We start from the raw sequence: 19981 nt of genomic DNA, 5'->3' as shown, positions 1-19981 counted from the left end.
GTATATAGTAAACCACATATAAAGTAAACCATGGATGTGAGAAAAACACCACACAAACGACACAATGAAAGCACATTTCTGTTCAAGAATCCAGAACACAAGGGAAAAACCTCATTTTTATGTCAATCAGCAACAATAGACAACAAAAAGCATCATTGATCATTGATCACAAACTGACAATTCAAAATGCGGTAACTCCAGACTCAGTTCTCTGGTGTCTGAGCTGAAGATACACCTCCTCATCCTCTGCAGTCCTGGAGACACCAACACATCTCCTCCCTAGATGCGTCTCATTGGACCTCATGCCGTTGGTCCAATCAGACGACAGGTTGTCTGTGGTTGTATGTCTGTCACCGTCAGCAACACACACACTCTCTCCTCCACGATATGATACCACTTACCTGTTAACCCCAACAACTTCCATCAGCCCTGGATATCATCGATTATATTTCAATGTTCACTTTGTCAAGCAACTCTTTTGACCTTCAGTTGAAGTTTGAACAACAATAAACTAAAGTCAGGCCATTATGATCAGTGTCTGATCTAGAATGAATCATTCACACATCATTCCTGTTCAAATGATAGCAGCTGGACTCTTAAACATGGTGACTGTCCTCTTAGATCATCAACCCAGAACACATCACTGCCACACGCTACAGCAAACAAGCTCAAATTCCTCTAAGGATGTCGCAGTATTTATATAAGATATTATCATATGAGCATCGTCAACACGATGTCAGCAGTAATTTAGATATTAATGTTGGTGTTGTGTATGTATTTGGACAAAACGATCAGGACCTAGAAAAAAAGAGCCAAATAAATTGTTAGTGACCAAAATAAAATAATAGCATTTGGATTGTGGAAAAAAAATTCACACACATTAGAAGTAAATCAATAAACCATTTAATGGTGCTGTCATGCGTAAATGGAGATGCCATGGTACCCATAGTATACAGCATTACATATAATATATTGCCATTTTAGTTTCACTGTTATCATTTCTTTTAGTTTTTTTTGCATTTAGTCGTTGTTTTAGTTCTCGGTTTCCCAAAGAGGCTCCAGTGACGGTTCATTTACAGTAACTCTCAGGAGGCGTGTGCGTTCAAACAACCTGTGAAACGGTTTCATTCATTTTACTTTCATGTTTTGTAATGTTTGTACTTCAGGGCATGTGGGGATTCTGAGACACCAACAGACAGACAGACAGACCGACAGACGACATACAGTACATACAATTGGCTGACTCATGAGACAGTAGATAGAACAAAATGTCACTCTCACTCCCTCATGCAATTACCCTCCCTGACGCACACATGCACGCATACACACACAATTTCTGTCACTCTACCTGAACTGGGTGGATAAGTCACTAACTACACCTGCTCTGACGCCACCCCCCCCCCCATTGATGAAGTGAGTCATCTGTCCTACAAATTATTGCAACATTCTTGAAAAAACACAGCACAGAAAAGTATATCAGACATCTTAAATAGAATGTTTTGTCTACATTTATATCATAAAAAGTCCTCCTAACTCCCACTAAGACCCTCCTCTTCATTAGCAAAGCTACAGCCTGAATTAAACAATTAAATTTGTTAAATACTCTTCATCTTTGTGTGGCACTCCGTCAGTACGTCTTACGTCCACACCCTGTGGTGTAACTCATCCCGTGGCCTCGTGTATGACCTGCCCACAGTCAATGGGATCACTGGAATTTTCAGGGTGGTGTTTGTGAATAAAACTGTAATACTTTTTAAAATCCCATGAGATCAGATCAGCTGCACAGACGCCACAGGTGCACAGCAACCAACCCATCATCAGTGGTAATGGTGAGTCAGAATGTACTACATCTGTAAATGTAATCTGTAAGTAATTTGTAAGTCATCTGTAAATCTGTTTTTAATATTCTAACCAGATTTATTTAAGTTAAAGATGTTTGAACTGTTGAGTAAAGCCAGGTGATGCTAGTTGTTTCTCTGAGCTGAGTTTGGGGATGTTAGTGAGGAAGACTGTGAGAAAGACTGTGAGCAAATCTTTGCATGAATAAAAGGGGATTCAAAGACAAGCAGAGGATGCAGGTTTGATTGTTTGAACATCCTTTATGCAGACTTGATCTTTTATTTTATTCTTCAAATGCATCCACACTAAAGAAGGCAGCCAGTGAACAGGGAAACAAAGGAAATATGTGCACTTTGATCCAGAATGGAGGTTTTTATTCTGCCCAGACAGGATAGTTAGAGACACAACAAACTTGCTGCAAGCAACAAATACCTCTATGCTACCGTGCTTCATATCACTTTTTTGATTGGTTGCGGTGACTCACTGTTGCTAAGCTCTAATAAAACAAACCTGATAAAAAAAATAAGGTGTGGCTCAGACTTAATAACAGGGTGAGACTCCGGCACACCTTAGAGTTCTCATTCATTCTTACAGAACAGAAAGACCCAACACAAAACCACAATAGTTTGTGAAAACATCACTGAGCAGTAACGAGTTCAGCACTCAAAGTAACTGAAGAAAAGGAACTAAATGATGAGGAATATAGAAAAAGAAAAGATTAAACAGTTAGATCCATTGTATCACTTGTCTGTCTGTAACATTATTATTATTATTATTATTATTATTATTATTATTACTATAATTATCTATTATTATCTGTATATTATTTAAGATGTAGTAAGATATGTCTGTAATCTGTCACAGTAAAAGTCCTGTATTTAAAATCTTATAAGCAAAAGCACATCAGAGATGGAACAAAAACATGTTTAAAGTCAAACAGAAGGACCCATTATTATTTGACAGAATTATGTTTACAGATGAATTGATGAATTTATCACTTTAGTGATGCACCAAAAGTACAGATGGAGCTTTATTCGATCTCTATATTTACAATCATCCAACTTGTTATAAATTAGCACCATGTATTTGTAGATTCTATTTTATATTTAATATCTGAATCTGCAAAGCAGCTAATGTGTAAAATAAATGCAGTGGTTTCAAGTGAAGATGGAGGTATAGAGGGAATAACGTTCTGTTCAAGTGCTTGCTACTCACTTGAGTAAATATTTCTGTACCATCAATGCACAGCTGTAAACAACAGTGTTGTTTACTGATGACTGTTAGCTTCACTTTGTTAATGAATAAGAACTTTATCACTGACTTTAGAAGAAGAAGAAGTATACTTTATTGATCCCTCAGGGGGAAATTACAACAATGATCTAGAATAGAACCGTACCAACTCCAGAACTTGTCCAAATTACTTTTTGCTTCTTTTCCATCATATTATATTAGTTTTAATAAGCTTTTTTAATAAGAAATGCTGTCAAAGCGTATTTTAACACTACTAAACAGACAATAGTCGAGAAAAAAAATTAAAATTTGGTTCTTTGCATTTTGAGTTTACTTACCTATTAAAACAAATGAAGCATTTAAATGTGAAAGTTGAATTTTACTGCTGTAGTTTTTGATGTGGAGCGAGTTTCTCCTTCTTTAGATAGGTTAGTTAGGAGGTTTGCTTCATTTTTTGCAGGGGATATTCCATGTATTTTCTTTCAACAAAATCTTTATCTACGAAGTACATGGAAAACAAATACAGCAATTTTTCATTCTGAATTGTAGTGGAGTAGTTTGTCATTTAAAATGGAAATTCTCAAGTACTAACACTTGTGAGAAAGTACAGTATTTAAGTCAGTTATCAGTAATACATAAAATTCAAAATACTGTAGATAACATGAGAGGGGGGCAGGAAATATAAGCAAAATATGTAGTGAAATATGCTTCTTCTTAAGCCTTATGTACCATTCAAAAAGTGAAACCGACCTTTACCTAAAAATCTGAAAAGAAAAGCGCATGAAAAGTGTGATCCGGTTCTCCTACTAAGTGGGTGAGGCTGAACTGAGGGTCGGTTCAGGGAGCTGGGCCCGTCGGTCGGTGCGAAATGTCACAGTCAGCTGACAACGGGAAGCTTCAGGCAGAAAATTGTTTAGTTTTGGTTGGGCTCACGCAGAAACAGTGCATGCAATGCAAAGCAGATGAGCACCTGTTGGTCAGGTACTCCAGTATCGGTTTACTGACGCTCCGCCTCCTGCGGCTGCGCTCCTCCGTGCGCCTCACTGCGCGCTCCACAGTCTGAACGACGCGGACGGCTCATTAGCTGTGTTTAATTCAGACACACAACCTGCGCTTCATTTTGACTCACTACGATGACTGAGGTGGCTTCAGATGGCGTGTTTCTGTCCGCTTTACAGCCCAAGACCCTGGTCACCACCTACGGACTGCCGTCTGACGTCCAGCTCGGGAGCGGGAGCTCCGCTTCGGACCAGGTGGCCAAAGCGCGACGCGTCCACGAGCAGGTTCAGATGAGACTGGCGGAGAAGTCAACACTTCCGCGTCAGAATGGGTCAGCCTCACACTACGCCATGTCAGGTAAAAACAGCAATTACACTCAGTTACTTCCAGAGGAAGGACAGCGGCTCTGTGTTCAGCTTTACTCTCACCTGAAGGGCGCACAGCCATGAATTCAGGCTAGTTGTTGGACTAATTAAAACCAAACCACTCAAACTGTCCACACAGGTGAACTAGAAGATGTCAGTGTGACACCTGTTTTATGGCCTTGATAGCTGGTTCCTGTGCTGAAGTATAGACTGAGTAGTCTGACCTGTCAGTCCTGTAACCTCCTGGCCCTGGGCTTCGCTCCAAAAAAACTGAACATAAGATTTTTCACCGGAGCTGTAATTGTAATAATCAAATAATGAATGTTCCATAAAATTAGGACATCTTTATATGGAGTGGAGTGGTTCTTTATTTTGAAATGAAATGAATGACCATGAGTACAGTTGATGCAGCAACAAGTTTGAAAGTTGCAAAGAAAACTTCATCAAATTCTTTTGACCTATATTGCTTTAAAATGCCTAAAATTGGGCTTTTCTGTTTTGGTGTGAGTGTTTTTTTAAAATAGTTTCACAGTCCCTGGGGCTTTTGAATGTGTGGTTCAGGACGGATGTGTTTACTTTCATATGAAAAAGGTTCATGTTTACCACAGTCACTCTCCTGTTCAGAAATATTCATACCTCTTTGCTGTGATAGAGCGTTGTTGTGTTTATGTTTTGATAAAACATGATATGTTTTTCCTTGTGGCATCAAAAAGAGAAATTGATATTGGTATTTAAGCTTTGTGTTGAAGCTTCCAGTCCTCTGACAGCACCAGTATGCTTGTGCTGTTTTTCTTCATGCGTATTGCTGCACACTTCATTCTTATCAGCTCATCGTGGAATTTGTCCGTTCAGCTGCTCTCTAGGTTTGAACTGAATCCTCCCTCCCTCAGTAGAAATTTATATGAACCAGTACATGAGAAAGGGTTAATGTGTAACAGGCCCAAACAAGCACTGCTTTCATGAACTTTCCTGATAGCAGACTGAACTGCCCTCTATGAGATTGGGTTTCAGATCACGCTCGGCTTTGGGAGTTGTGGGGCAGCGATACCTGGGAGAGGACACTGCAGTGAGAACCAGCTGTGTTGTTGTCCGTCCAAACGTCAGAGTTTCAAACTGTCTGCCTGAGCTGAACACAAACAGCTGAGGAAGGCTGTTTTGTAACCAACGGCGACACTCCTGTAGTGAAATTGACATATTCCATCAGTAGGAGTCAAATTGTTCAATAGAGGATTACAGCTGCTGGTTTGACGCAGCTAAGGAGTTTTGTCTTTGAAATGAGGTGACTAAAACCTGTGCAACCCCTTGATTCCAAAATTCACTTAAACCATAGGAAGAAGCTCAGATTCAGGACGTTGTCATCAAGTGAGCTGAATAAGAGGAGCCGTTTTCTCACTTATCTGGTGTTAACATCTCCCTGAGGCACCAGCAATACCTTCTTCCAAACATCAACACAGCTCACGTCATTTGTGATGGGCGGACTGTAGACTATAGTCGACTGACACCTTAGCTTCATTCAGTCACTGTCGGTAGCTCTGGTCTATTGAGACAAGAGGACATTCCTCCACCGACGCCTGACCGCCCCGTTTAGTTGAAAATCCAACTTGAAAATGACCATATTTCATTTTGTTAAAAGAAAAAAAAACCTGGCTCCACACCTTTATATGCATTCATGCTGAAACTCTATAAAAGTGGTTGGACACATCTTCCCAGAGTTTTATACTTTTTTGCATCACAGTGCGCCCTTGTTACTTGTGGTTAATGCGTTCCAGAAACCACACGTGATTAACGAATTCCGCCATAGATCGATGAACTATTTCTTATTATTTACGGTAATTTAAACGTCTATGACCCTCCTCATACTGATATTAAACCACCTTCTATCTGTATTACCTTTTCCCACACTCTTATCAACTGTTTAAAGCACTTTTGCGTCTCGCATAAGTCCGAGACTCACAAAACGTAGCGCACTTCTGGATGCCGTCAGCCAATAGAATGCGAGTACGGTATCACGTGACTGCCTACCAAGACTCCGCGCTGAGGTGAAGTTGAGAGCGTTTATGTGCGAAGGCGCACTGCACTCTGCTAACAAGCACACAGCCACAGATCGTGCAGGAGGCTTGAGGAGATCTTGTCCTCTTTCTTCGCCTTTCCTTCAGCCGGGGCTTCACTGGCAGGAAAACTAACCATGAATGGAGACATTTCACCTGTTTATGAATTCAGAGGAGTTAATCAGAAACAAAATCGCCACCAATAAGGATAAAAGATGCAGTGACATCTGAAATTAATGCGTGTACCCACATGTGAGAAAGACACCCAGAGGATTCTGGGAAGAGCACCTCCTCCTCTTTTAAATCCAAACGCTAAACAACTGCAGTGTATTAATGACAGTGACTCACTGGCATTCGCAGGTGGACAAGTCTAAGCAGAAAGCGAATGTGTGTGAAATGACTTCTTAGCTTTTAGACCGTTGTTGATTTTTCAAAAGACAACACAGAAGTTCAAACTCCGTGTTTAAGGAGGTTTCAAGGTGTGTTTCCAGCTTGTTGATAGGGAGTGTCAGGCGTTTCTAGAGTTGTGCTGGGGCCGAGCCAAAGGACGTAACTTGTCATTCTCCTTCATACCAACTGGTTTGGTGTGTGTGTTCTGTATAAATGGAGTGTGACTGCCCCTCCCAGGTGTTCACATGGGACCTGCAAATGTTCAGACAAATGCTTCTACACAGACACTAGTTTTGCTCAATGTGCATAAAGTGAGTTTCAAACAACGACTGGATTTACAATTCGAGAAAACACAAATCCGTTTGTGACGAATAACAAAACATTGATTTTATACCCTTTAATACAGCCCTGTCATAAACCTCAACTTATAATTGTGTTTGACTGATTCTATTAAAGATTCTCCTTTCACACCCAAACACATGTCCTCATGTACGGTGCAATCAGGTGATTTATACGCGTTCAGCAGCTTTCCCAGCCTTCTGTCACCCCAGTCAAAACTGTTTTGTGAATGCTGTTGCCATTAAAGCTCTTATTTACAAAAAAAAAGCAGTGAAGTGCATGAAAGGAAACTTTAGATATATCATCTGTATTGTTTTTACTTGACTACATGTCACAAATGAGTGTGGGGTGAGTGCATTCTGCTCTATTTACATTTGAGATACTGACGCAACTTTTCTGGAAATGTGTTTCTACTTGACAACATAGAAAGTAAACATGATTTTTTTTTTTTTTTTTTTTGCAACTGGTTTTAATCCTTGTTCTTCATGTGGTGGAGCTTAGTCATCTATTGACACAACAAACACAACTGGAAATGTTTGAAATTTTTAGCTCATCGCACAGTTCTACTTCAATACATGTAAACTACATTAATATGATATCCCGCATAGAAATCCAAGGAGCATGCATCTTTTCCATGCACCATTGAGCACTGAGTATTCAGCTCAGGAGGCGTCAGTAGTGGCTTCATGCCGGATGACTTTCAGAACAGAGATACTGTAATTGTGGATTCCTTTTTGAAAAACAAACATTTATTAGCACTTCTGATGCATAACAAAAGTGTGCACAGAATAAAAGGCGAACAGAGTGGCTCTAAAATAACATGCAGATATGTGAGCAATGTGACAAGAGCGGCGGCTCCACTTGTCTTTATCTCTTTTCTGCCTCTACTGTTTTCATAGTGCTGTTTTCAGCATAAAAGCTTGAACCTCAATCACGAGGTGTTTAATCATAACATTTACGTGCACTTGTTATATTTTATTACAATGATATTTGAAGACGTTTGACAATGCTAGTGTTCATTACCATAACTGAAAATTATCTAGAGGAAATGTTTTTGTACCTCAAACTCAATCTTTTTCTACCTCTAGTTTTTGCACATTCGTCTCACATTCTTTGTTGTATTTGGAGCTCATTAAAAGAATGATTTAGATCTTTTATAGGTTTAAAACAATAGGTGACCACTTCATGCATTGGCATGAACTGGTTTTGGTTTGCTGTGATTGTTCCATCTTACTGAGCCTCTATTTTTGATGGGTTCCGCATTCTGTGCAAAGGGAATTCACCGATCTCTGCCAGTCTGTGTGTGTGTGTGTGTGTGTGTGTATTAATAGTTCACATTTTTCCTTGTGTTACAGTCTTTTCTCCACCGTGTAATGAGGAAACACTGTCTGTGTGAACACAAGGAGGTTATCGTTCACTGAAACGACTGTAAAGTTTGAAGAAATGGTTGTGCCAAGATTACTGCTGACTCAGCAGAAGTATTTCAGATTCGTTTTGAATTTTCTTTGTATGAAACTGTGTTCCTAGGACATGTTGCCCTTCGGACGGGGCAATGAAATAACATTCAGCTGATTTTATTACAGACACCGTTGTTTTCGGTGTCATACTGCACGAGGTGTTCATTTGTTGTGTTGTTTTCTGTGTTTGTTCCCAGAACACGGTGGATCCTCAACCATGAAATATAACACCTACAACCCAGGTTTCACCTCTAAATCATCCTTTATGTACACCGGCTCCAAAACTCTGGTGAGTGCTGATCGGTTATTTGCCTGTTTCTGTATGTATTCACTTGCTTCCTGAAGCTGATTGTGAAACGGGTCATTTTAAATGGATGTGATGGTGTCACAAAAAGGCTCGCCAGGACACGGCCGGCGTGGTATTTCACAGTAGGCTGTGATGAGACCAGCTCAAGGATTTCAAGTCCACCCTCTAGATTCCTCCATTTTAGCTATTCAGCAGGAAAACTGGCTTTGTGCCACAGATGTTTGAGTTTTCCACTGTGTCTGTGTTTTATATTCTAGTCAGTACCAAAGTGAACTGAGTAGAATATAAAATGCAGACTAAATGATTCAGATTTTCCTGTGAGAAATAGGAATTAATGTTAACATATATCTTTATTTCTCCAGTTGTCACCTCCCTATGATCAGATTTTAAATTGCTTTTTGTTTCAATTGAAGTCACCCACGCTTTTAGTTCGTTGTGCAAAGTCTTGTCACATTGAACTTTAACAGTTACTCGTCTCTTTATCCTCAGGGGCCACGCGCAACCCAGAGGTCAGGATTCAGCTGCCAGTCTGCTGGTCCAGACATGGCCCAGCTCCACAAGATCAGTGTTGGGGGTGGAGGGGTTTATGGGTGTGGAGGGGTTTATAGCGGTGGCGGTGGTGGTTACTACCGAGAAGACTCACATTTGAGCAACTACCAAGGGGGTATGAGGCATCAGGGCAGGCTAGACTCCGAACCCCTCTCCATGCACGCCATGCGGCAAAACACGTCACAGACGTATCCCTGGATTGTTGATGGAAGCGATGCTGGAAGCTTGATCTCCGACCGTGACAACGCCTTCAGCCGCCAGTATACCCAGAGCACAATGAACGGCTACACCAGCCAGGTGAGACAAGGAGGGGGCACCATGGGCTATCCCCAAACCATGCAGCGGTCTCTCAGTGGCACTCTTATCCGTGGCGGAGGCATGGTTGGGGGAGACATGGAGATCGTCCATCAGCCTTCCTTCAAAGGCCCGGCCCACCGCACGATCAGCAGGATTACAAACCGAAACAGGATGAGCATGGGTTCTATGTCTGGGACCACACAGCGCCACATGTCCTCGAGTTCTTTTGGCGGAGGCATGGACAGAGTGGACAGGGGGTTCATCGCGTCCGGTGTGTCCTCCGGCTCCCAGGCGAACATGATGAATCAGCGTCAGGGCACCATCTCCCGAGCTATGTCCGTGAAAAGTATGCAGAGCGTGGGCAGAGGCATGGACATCTACGGCGGGCAGATGGGGATGGGAGCCAGCATGGGCAACCTCAGCGGGTAAGAAAGTCTGTCCATTTACATGGATGATGGTTTTCAGCCTGGTGCTGTCAGTGATGTGGACATGCATCCAAATAACTATTATACAGTATTCATATGCACATCCTACTAGTTTTCTGTTTATATAAACTCTGATAGACTGTAATCTAATTGAAGTCCTGGAGCTTGCACTAATGCACCAAATATATATTAATCCACAAGCGAAAGTCGTTCCCAGCGCATGGTTTATCTAATCCGGTTTGCTTAATGTTAAACTGAAGTTAAACCCACTTAAGTTTGTATCCACAAAGGGAACAAAACAGGTTAAAGACTAAAAACCACGAGCAGGATAGCAAAGTCTGGCGCTGTAGAGAGAGAAACTCCGTACTGGGTTTGGTCCGTTAGTGGCTTTTTCAACAGTCGGAAAACATGGAACGATTCCAGCCTTATCTTTTAATTTCGTTGTAAGGCTGGGCAGCAGATACAACAGCTCCAGTCATTCAGTTGACTCAATTCGTTTCAGTGTGTCGGGAGGTTTTTTTTTTTAAGGGAGTGGTCACATGAATAGCCTGTTTCCGAAAAACTGTGGGACATAACTGGGGACATTGCTCCGTAGCAGCAGGACTGGTTTAGGGTGTGGCAACTCAGTTTCAGGCCTCACATTTCACACATCCCACAGCGTGTGGTTAGCCGAGCAGATCTGCAGACCTCTGTGACTCCAAGGAGGCCATCAAGCTGAAATTTATGGACCAGAAACAAATCATCAATAAAAAATTACTGTTTTCATCCTGACAACAGTAATCTTGTGCATTAAAGCAGGCTACATTCGTCATGAAATGTTTTTGATTTTTTTGGTAGGATCACTTCACTGGACATGGCCGCTGCAGTGCAACACCTGAAAGAGCCTGACCCTGAACTACAAGTCCTGGGTGCTGCCTACATTCAGCATGAGTGTTATAATGACACCGATGCCAAAAATGAGGTATTACACTTAAATCAGTCTAAACTTGTGCCTAAATTCCTACAAGTGCTTCCTCTCTTCCTCGGTGAGAAGCTCAGTTATGTTTCCCTCAGACGATGGCCGCCACTGATGGATGCTTCTCTATGTGAAGTAAAAACAGTTTTATGTCCTTTATGGTGTGCTCAAGTTGATCCATAGCCTGCTTAGTGTCTTGTCATCACTGTAAATAGCTTTGGACTCCATTCCTTGTACAGTAGCTACTGAATGACAGATAGTGAGGATGCAACCTTTTGACAACATTATTGCACAGCTCTGAAAAAATATGAGTAGAATTTCATATTAAAATGTCACCATTAAGTTATAAACAATTCAATTAATGAAATCTGTTGAATTTCTCGATGAGAGTCAGATTAAACGCTTTAAACAGTAAATGTGAATTTACAGCCAGCAGACGGTTTCTTAGCTTAGGGTAAAGACTTTAAACGGCGGGAAGGATTTGGCCTGACCCTGTCCAGAAGAAACAAGTTAACCTTGTCGCTTTAGCAACACTTACTGTAGAAAGATAAGACCTACCTAAACTCTGTGAAAATAGTAAAAATGCATTTCACCAAATGTCCAAATCCCACTGGACCAGATGTCTTCACCTGAATTCAGCAGAAGTCCAGTAGGTGAACCTTCTTCCCCTGTTGTTCTTCCCCTGTCTCCATATTCTGACGTCTGAGACCTCTAATCCTAGTTATAACAAAAATAATCAGAATAGTTATTATTAGGATATTAAAGATAGAACCCCACAAATTCATAAAAAATAATACAAGGGAAACAGAGAGCAGCCCCCAAGAGTCACACTCTGAGTTTTTGAGTGAGAACTGACCAGCATAACCATTCACACATGAGGGCCCTCTCTTAAAGTATAAAAATGTTTTCTGTTAATATTAATAATATTCTTCATAATAAGCCACTAATAAGACATTTGGGTATTTAGTCATTATGGGCAAAACGGGGTGAAGCAGCATTACCAAAATGACGACTGGCCAAATTTAAGCAACTTTTTTTCTTGCTGTTCCATCTTTAGGTGAGGAACTTGAAGGGCATTGCTGAACTGGTGAAGCTGTTCAACAGTGAAAACCAGGAAGTTCAGCGTTTTGCCACTGGCGCCACTCGTAACGCCATCTATGAAAACATGGACAACAAGGTAGCCCTGATCGAGGAGGGCGGCATCCCTCAGCTGGTGGAGGCACTGAAGGAACCAGACGATGAGCTGCGCAAAAACATCACCGGTAGGAAAATCTAGAACTCGTATCAGATTTTAAAAAATGTGACGCTAGAGGGGGTGATCTCAGACTGCCAGAATGTAAATTAGTTAGTAGTAAGATTTGAAGTTATTTGAGAGAGATGTAGCTTTTAAAATTAATGTTGTGCACACCACAGAAGGAGATTGTGGTGATAGTTTGAGGTTTATTAGTGGGATGAGGAATGAGAAACTCTTAGTTGAGTTTTGTTTCTGTTGACCATTCCCAGTTTGTCTTCTTTTTATGGTTGACTCCCATCAGCACTCATGTCTGTTAGCTTTATCTGCTGTCGCCGTTCAGAATTGCATAAATAGCAGTCATACTTTCTCAGAATTTTCTCAGACGTTTCAGAAGTTATATGTTGCAACTCTATTCAGATGGAATTTTGAGAGACGTTTGGAGTGCCTGTGTGCGTAAAAGAGTAGCTCTGGTCTTTTCCCTGCGTGAACCAGAGACCGGAGACTCTAACAGCCTTCTGGGCCTGTGGGCCGACTGTATATCTGCCACTCCGATTATCTCACCCTTTTCTCTGAGCCAGTAAATGTCTTGCTGGTGCTGTGAATCAGTGACAACTTGTAACAGGAACTGAGTATTTTTGTCTGCGTAATCTACCAAAATGTGACACAGAGGTCTTAATCTAACCATATGATGAGAACTAATGTTTTAGTTTCGTTGCTGACATTGTAAAAGTTTTGAGAGTTCAGCTTTTTTGGAAGTTTAACTTTATTTATGTTTATGTTGGTAATCTTTGTAAGGGAAAGCTTGTGTAATACATGTTTTTGCTGTCAAGACAATTAGTCTTGTGGATTGATGCCACGCTGACATATGGAAACATTAGTTCGGCATCGGTCGTGTCATCTGACACAAAAGTTAGTTGATTATTTCAGCCCAAAATAACTATTAGATAAGGAAGGATAATTTATTCAGGTCTCCCTTCTGATTGGTTGCTAAATAGTACAATGTTTGTTTTCACAACAAGGTCTGCCTGTGTTGGCACATCCATCTCTCCTGTTTTCTAGTGGTGGGGGCATATGTGGTCTTGGACATAAAATATGAAGTTAATCTTTTTCCAAAAGTGAACCACTTGATGGATTACATAAAAGAAATAAATAGGCACAAGAGAAAAAAATAATTGAGTTTTGGAGTAGATCTAGACAAATGTATGTTTACTTCGCTTTAACTATCATAATCCTGATTAGCTGGATTAATATTTTATTGAATTGTAAGTGAAAATTTAATCAACTTAATTAATCCCCATAGGTCATTCAACAGTTACAACGTAAATTAAGCACCTTTGTCGTGCGTGAGATCCAAATGGGATGCTTTTATTTTGAAATTCGACATTTTATCTTGAAAACTGTTACATTCGTTACTTCCGTTTGGTACTTACTTTACTTCCGACTGAATATATGCGCGTGCGTGAGCTGTGAGTTAGGTTAACAGTGACAGGTGATGCTAACCAGGTCCCCTCAAGATGTCAGCTCACGCTAAGAGAAGGAAAATCAACAACCGCAATTCATATAGTTTGTGGAGATTTAAAAAAAAGTTCAAAATAAATGGCACTGATAGTTTTTGTTTTCTTATTGACCCATACACCACATAGCCAATATAAATATATTGTTTTCTTCTGGTTAACAGTACCAGCTATTCAAAATATTTGAATAATTTAGTGTATTTTACAAGGAAATAATGTTGAGCAGAATTATTATTATTATTATTATTATTATTATTATAGTATTATTGTTGTTGTTGTTATTATACAAGTTATTGTTGGTTTGGCCCAGTGACACAATTCAGGTTTCTCATGTACTGTAATCCCTTGTAAAAATGAATTACCAACCCCTGTTCCAGTAAAAGATAATCCATCAGTCTATAAAACCTTGGGGTGTGTCTGTGTGCAGGTATCCTGTGGAACCTTTCATCCAAGGACAGCCTGAAGTCCAAACTGGCCAGGGAGACTCTTCCGGATCTGACTGACCGGGTCCTCATCCCCCTGGCAGGAGGCAGAGACTCGGAGGAGATCCTGCTGTCCGCCTCGGAGGCAGAGGTCTTCTACAACACCACGGGATGCCTCAGGTGCACAATGCCTCACATGACCACATCCTGTTCTTTTGGTAGCAACCAGCTGATAGCTACTAGAGCTTTTACCACGCCCGTCACTATTTGTTGTTGTTGTTGCAAAATCCATCATTACTCTCACCCCAAGCTGCTTTGGTTCTGCTCTGTCTAATTGCTCCCTGGATGAGTTTTCTCTCCCAATTAATTGACATGTGGGAATATTTCCAGTGCTTCCAGTGTGGTATTTACCATGCCATTGGGACGTGAATGTTTTAATGGTGCTCTCACTGTGCCAAGTGTAGAAACGCACTCCCACAATTCCTCTTGCTTTAACTAGTCCAAATAATGAGATACATAACCCCTGACAGAATTTGACCTGATTAGTTCTCTGACCTGACTCTGTCTGTGCTCAGGAACCTGAGCTCTGTGAATGAGAAGACCCGTCAGCAGATGAGAGAAACTCATGGGCTGGTAGATGCTCTGGTGGGATACATCAAGGCCTCTGTTGAGGAGAACAAGGCAGAAGACAAGGTGAGGGAAGGAAAGGTGAAGCTGAATTTAATCTGCTGTTTCTGTTCACATGTAGTCTCATTCTTCATCTGTCTGTGATGGTTCACAGGGGGTTGAAAATGCTGTGTGCATCTTAAGGAACCTCTCCTACCAGCTCTACGGTGAGATACCTCCATCTGCCTTGATGCGCTTGGAGGGCCAAACCAGAGACCAGGACACAGGAAAGGGTGAAGCGATTGGCTGCTTCACTCCTCAGAGCAGGAAAGCCAAAAATGTACGTATGAGATTTAATCATCAGCATCTGGTGTACATGGACTCCGTCTCCCTCACTGCCTGATGGTATATTTCCCTTCCCCAGACCAAGAGCCAGGATCTCTCCACTTTCACTGAGGTTGCCCGGGTGCCAAAGGGCATGGAGTGGCTGTGGCACCCTCAGATAGTGGGGGTCTACAAAGGCGTGCTGACACACTGTGAGCTCAACCCTATCACCCGCGAGGCCGCTGCTGGAGCCCTGCAGAACATCACCGCCGGAGACAAGAGGGTCAGCAGGACGTTCCTCACTGGTGTCAAAGCGTTCCAATGCATTCATGTCTGTTTTATTCCTGAGCTCTGTCTCTGTCCCACAGTGGGCCTCGGTGCTGAGCAGGGTGAGTCTGGAGCAGGAGCGCATCCAGCCGGTCCTTCTAGACCTCTTGAGAACCAACAACGATCTGGAGCTACGTTCTCTGACTGGACTGCTCCGAAATCTGTCCCGCCATGCCAGGGATAAGAGTGATATGGGTCAGTCTTTTTCTTTTTTTTTTTTAATGTTATTCTCATTAGGTATACATGATTTGACACTTTTGTTGAATTGTGTTGCTAGTTGGTTTTTTTGTTTGTTTTGTCAAGACTAAATCCAAAAATTGGTGCATTTTGAGATGTCCCCTTTGTTCCCCTGACAACTATGGTATCTGATTATAGTTTTAGATGAGATTGGGCAAAAAATTGAAATCATTCAAATAAATTTTGATTGTAATTGGTTAATAACGTAATTATTAAATATTCAATAGTTTAAGTGATAGTGGTTTGGGGAATGCCATCCTATTGATAGATAAGACGAGACAAGAAATACATAAATCTCTAATAAATACTTTCATCCAGAGTTTAGTTTTTAGGAATAATCTTGTTCTGAGAATAGGTTATTATCACACTATCATAACAATATTCATTTATTTATTCAGCCACCAAGGTGGTGAACCCACTGGTGACTAAACTTCCCGCTGATGGATACCAGAAGGAACCGTCCAGCGAGGCTGTGGTCAACATCTGTGGTATTCTCAACAACTTGGTGACCAGCAGCTCCTTAGCTGCCAGAGACGTCAGCTTCTTCGATGGCCTGCCAAAACTGGTCGGCATCAAAACCTCACATGACAACAGGTGAGTGGTCTGCAAAGCTGTAACCCTACCAGGCACAAACCCAGATACAGAAAGTTGTACATCCGTACAGTGTTTCGTGTTGAATATCTTTGCACATGATGTCATTTGTTAACCTTGGATGAATCTTATTTTCCAGCCCAGGGAAGATAAAAGCAGCCAAAGCAGCAGCTACAGTTCTCAGCAACATGTACCAGTACAAGAAGCTGCACAGCTCATACAAATTGGTAAGAACACTGTAGAAATAGCCAAAATGAACTCTGCATGCAAAACACAGAGGGGAAAAATCAGCAGATGATCGAAAATACTACATCAGTTTTGAAAATGATTATGAATCTCAGGAGACTAACATCACCTGTTCATGTCATCTTATTAGATGTCTTAAAAGGGATTTCTCAATGTCTGGATGTCTAAAGTTAGTTGTCATGGTGTGTCATTTAAGTGTCAGGTCATGCAGCCACAAGTTTTTAACATGCATTCTTAAAAAATTTGATAGTAGCGATGTTATAAATATTTAACAAAAAAAATTACACACACTGTTATGTTCATAATAATAAGTGTGTTTAAAAAGGTGAGTAAACAACAATATTCTTCAAATTAATTTTATTTTAATGCACACAAAGGAATTGGCGACCCTTCACATTCTATTTCAATACAACAAAATGGGAAAAAGTCACTGAATTTGGAAAGATTTTACGAAATGTCGAGAAATATCATGTTCAAAAAATAGCAGTGTTGACATATTTCTTTACAAATTCAAAAATCGACTGTACAAACTAAGAAATGCTTGAAGATTCAACTTTCCTGAGAATCCATCCATCCATCCATTTTCTTCCGCATTATCCGCTGCAGCGGGTCACGGGGAGCTGGAGCCTATCCCAGCTGGCACAGGGCGTGAGGCGGGGGACAGGGTTTCTGATAATTGCTTTCATTGGTCCACAAAATGTTGCTCAATTTCTTTTTAGGCTAGTCAGTGTGTTCTATAGAAAATTGTAACCGCTTCAGCACCTCTGTTTTTAACAGTGGGACTTTGCAGAGGCTTCTTGCTGGTAGCTTGGGTTCACACAGACGCCATCTGATAGTTCCAGTACTGACAGGCAACCTTAGATCTTCTCCGATCCTCCTGGAGCTGATCACAGGCTGAGCCTTTGGCATTTTGTTTACTCTGATCCATTTGAATACTGTTTTCATTTTTGTTTTTCCATTCTCACCTTTCTGGTTTTTGCTACTATTTTAAAGTGTTTGATATCATCTTAGCTGAACAGCTATCATTTTCTGCACTTCTTTATAGGTTTTCCCCTCTTTTATCAACATGTTAATCAAAGACTGCTCTTCTTCTGAACAATGGACCCATTATACACGGTTTTTCAAGGACAAATACACAGCCAGCATACACAGCATCAGTTGCCTTGAACCTAAATTGAGGCCACCTGTTTCACACCTTTTTTCCCCACATAATCAATGACCCCACTAATTGAAATCAGAACCTCTAATTTTTTTTTTTTAGAACAAGCTTCTTTAAATTAATGACTCAGTTTCACAGATTCAGCAGCATCCACTTTATGTTTGTTGGGACTCCTAGAAACTTGCATGCAGTGTAGAAGTTGAATTTCTGACCTAAAACAGTGATTTTTTTTTTTTTTTGCTAGTGATGTGGGACTGTTATTCTGAACACAACGGTATATTCAGCAAAAAAATAAATAAATGCACTAAAGCAAAACCTGTTCATTTTAATAAATCATGCATTTCATTTGAAGAGGCAGTCCAGCCGCTAACAGGCAGGAATATGCCCAGTGGTGAATGTTCTCTTTATCCAAGCCTCATCCTCATTCTCATATCTGCATGTGTGCATTGGTGAAAAAGTGAGAGTGAAAGATAAGGTGTGTATGTGTCTGTGTGACAATGACATTCCTCTCTCAGTGAAAAGCCCTCATCCTTTGGGTGGCACATGTGTGTAACCTTCGTTTTCTGACTGGTCACACGGCTCTTTTAACGTTCATGCATTTGAGTCATTGAGTTCTGCACCTTTATCTCAGGTACTGGAAGGGTTTACAGCTGTGGCAATTCATGACTTGCCCCTCCCCAGGGCGCGGTGTTCAGCGTATTTCTTAGTAACAAGTCCCAGCAGAGCAAAAAATGCATGTCTTAAATACACTTTTCAATTAATACTCCTCCTTACATACAGTGTGCTGCAGAAAATATGCACAGAGACAGAAATGAGACTGTTTACAGTCGTGTTGTGCCAATTTGTATTCCTCTGTATTGTGAGCTCAGAGATAACTCTGGGATTCATTTCGTCACAAGGGGGTGATGTCGGCACTGTTATGCTTTGATTTATTTTTGAATAAATCCTGTTCTAATTTTAATTTCTAAAGTGCTGTTTATGTTTTATTTATTTACAGAAAGGATTCACGAAACAAGATTTTACAGAGATGACAATCTAATGTTGAAGCCAGTCTGCTCTGGAGAACACATCTTCTCAGATGAGGAGACAACAGACTTTTATCATAGTGTAGGTGCAGTTTATGTGAGACACATGAATTGAGGAGAACACCAAAGCAACGGAGGATCTACCTGAACGGACATGCAGCGTTTTCTTTAAAGACGTAATGGATGGTCAGTTCAGACAAGACGTGGATCCAGTTTGATGGACGGTTGATGAACACAAAGTGTGCACCTCAGCATTTACTCTGAACTTTTTATGTCTTGGTGCGGAATCAGGGATTTCTTTTCTGTTGAGAAACATGTATTCACATGAAGCAGCTGCTGCTTTTGTCGTTTCCACTGATGGACAATATGATGGACACTCGTGCCGTATCGTCTCACTCTTGTACCTCAGCTGTGATGAGAATTCTGACTAACATGGTACAAATGTGGCTTTTTTGTAAATATTGCTTCCTCCTTTACGAAGAACGCAAGTATTTTGTACTGTAGCTATTAATTTTGTATTTTTAATTTTTAGATGAATACCTATTTTTAAAGAAGTCATAACATATGGTTATCTAGAATGTAGACACAATAGATTTAAGAAAATATTTGCTGGAATTTGACTATTGGTAAGTTTTTAACAAATTTGGGGATAGTAGTTGATCCTTCAAAGTTGTGTGGTTTCAAATCTCAGCATTTTCATGTGAAATGTTGATGTGTGACATATGTAATCGCTTTGTTGAACAGGATTCTCCACTTTCATACCTGTTTGTTTTTTTTAACTTTAACATACTCCAACATACTGTCGATTGTAATAACTGGAATGAACACAGAAAATATACAATATACGTATGTTTAATAATTGATTGTTTTCCAGGAACTTCATTGGAGATAATTTGAGTTGGACGTTTAATTCTCATGAAATGTACATAATAAAAACCAAAACTAAACCAAAAAATGTAGTTTAGCTTTTTTCGTGGTATAAATGGTCACTTTGTGTTTATGCAATTGTTTTGTTTGCTTTTGTGTTGTAACCAGATTTATGTATAATGGACTTATCTGAGAAAATAAAGACAGATTTGGAAGTCAAGTGTTGCTT

At 40.6% G+C, this 19981-nt stretch overlaps 1 protein-coding gene across 1 annotated transcript; it reads left to right on the top strand.

The window, feature by feature from the left end:
- Positions 1–1748: 1748 nt before the first annotated feature.
- On the top strand, positions 1749–19972 carry pkp3a (plakophilin 3a). The gene is made up of 14 exons (XM_068313317.1): positions 1749–1829; positions 4248–4425; positions 8865–8956; positions 9464–10245; positions 11083–11206; positions 12258–12462; positions 14376–14550; positions 14946–15063; positions 15152–15316; positions 15401–15583; positions 15669–15822; positions 16263–16458; positions 16595–16682; positions 18858–19972. The coding sequence occupies exons 1-14, from the start codon at positions 1764–1766 to the stop codon at positions 18897–18899; spliced, it is 2568 nt and encodes an 855-aa protein (XP_068169418.1). The 5' UTR covers positions 1749–1763; the 3' UTR covers positions 18900–19972.
- The last annotated feature ends 9 nt before the right edge of the window (positions 19973–19981 follow it).

Source organism: Antennarius striatus, chromosome 4, assembly GCF_040054535.1.
Source record: "Antennarius striatus isolate MH-2024 chromosome 4, ASM4005453v1, whole genome shotgun sequence".
Taxonomy (NCBI): domain Eukaryota; kingdom Metazoa; phylum Chordata; class Actinopteri; order Lophiiformes; family Antennariidae; genus Antennarius; species Antennarius striatus.
This window is presented reverse-complemented; position numbering and strand designations above follow the sequence as displayed.

Bases quoted from the DNA above. Each gene is read 5' to 3' on its own strand.
- pkp3a (XM_068313317.1), top strand. From the start codon at position 1,764: ATGAGATCAGATCAGCTGCACAGACGCCACAGGTGCACAGCAACCAAC. The intron at 8,957-9,463 runs GTGAGTGCTGAT...CTTTATCCTCAG, and splicing joins ACACCGGCTCCAAAACTCTG to GGGCCACGCGCAACCCAGAG. The intron at 12,463-14,375 runs GTAGGAAAATCT...GTCTGTGTGCAG, and splicing joins GCTGCGCAAAAACATCACCG to GTATCCTGTGGAACCTTTCA.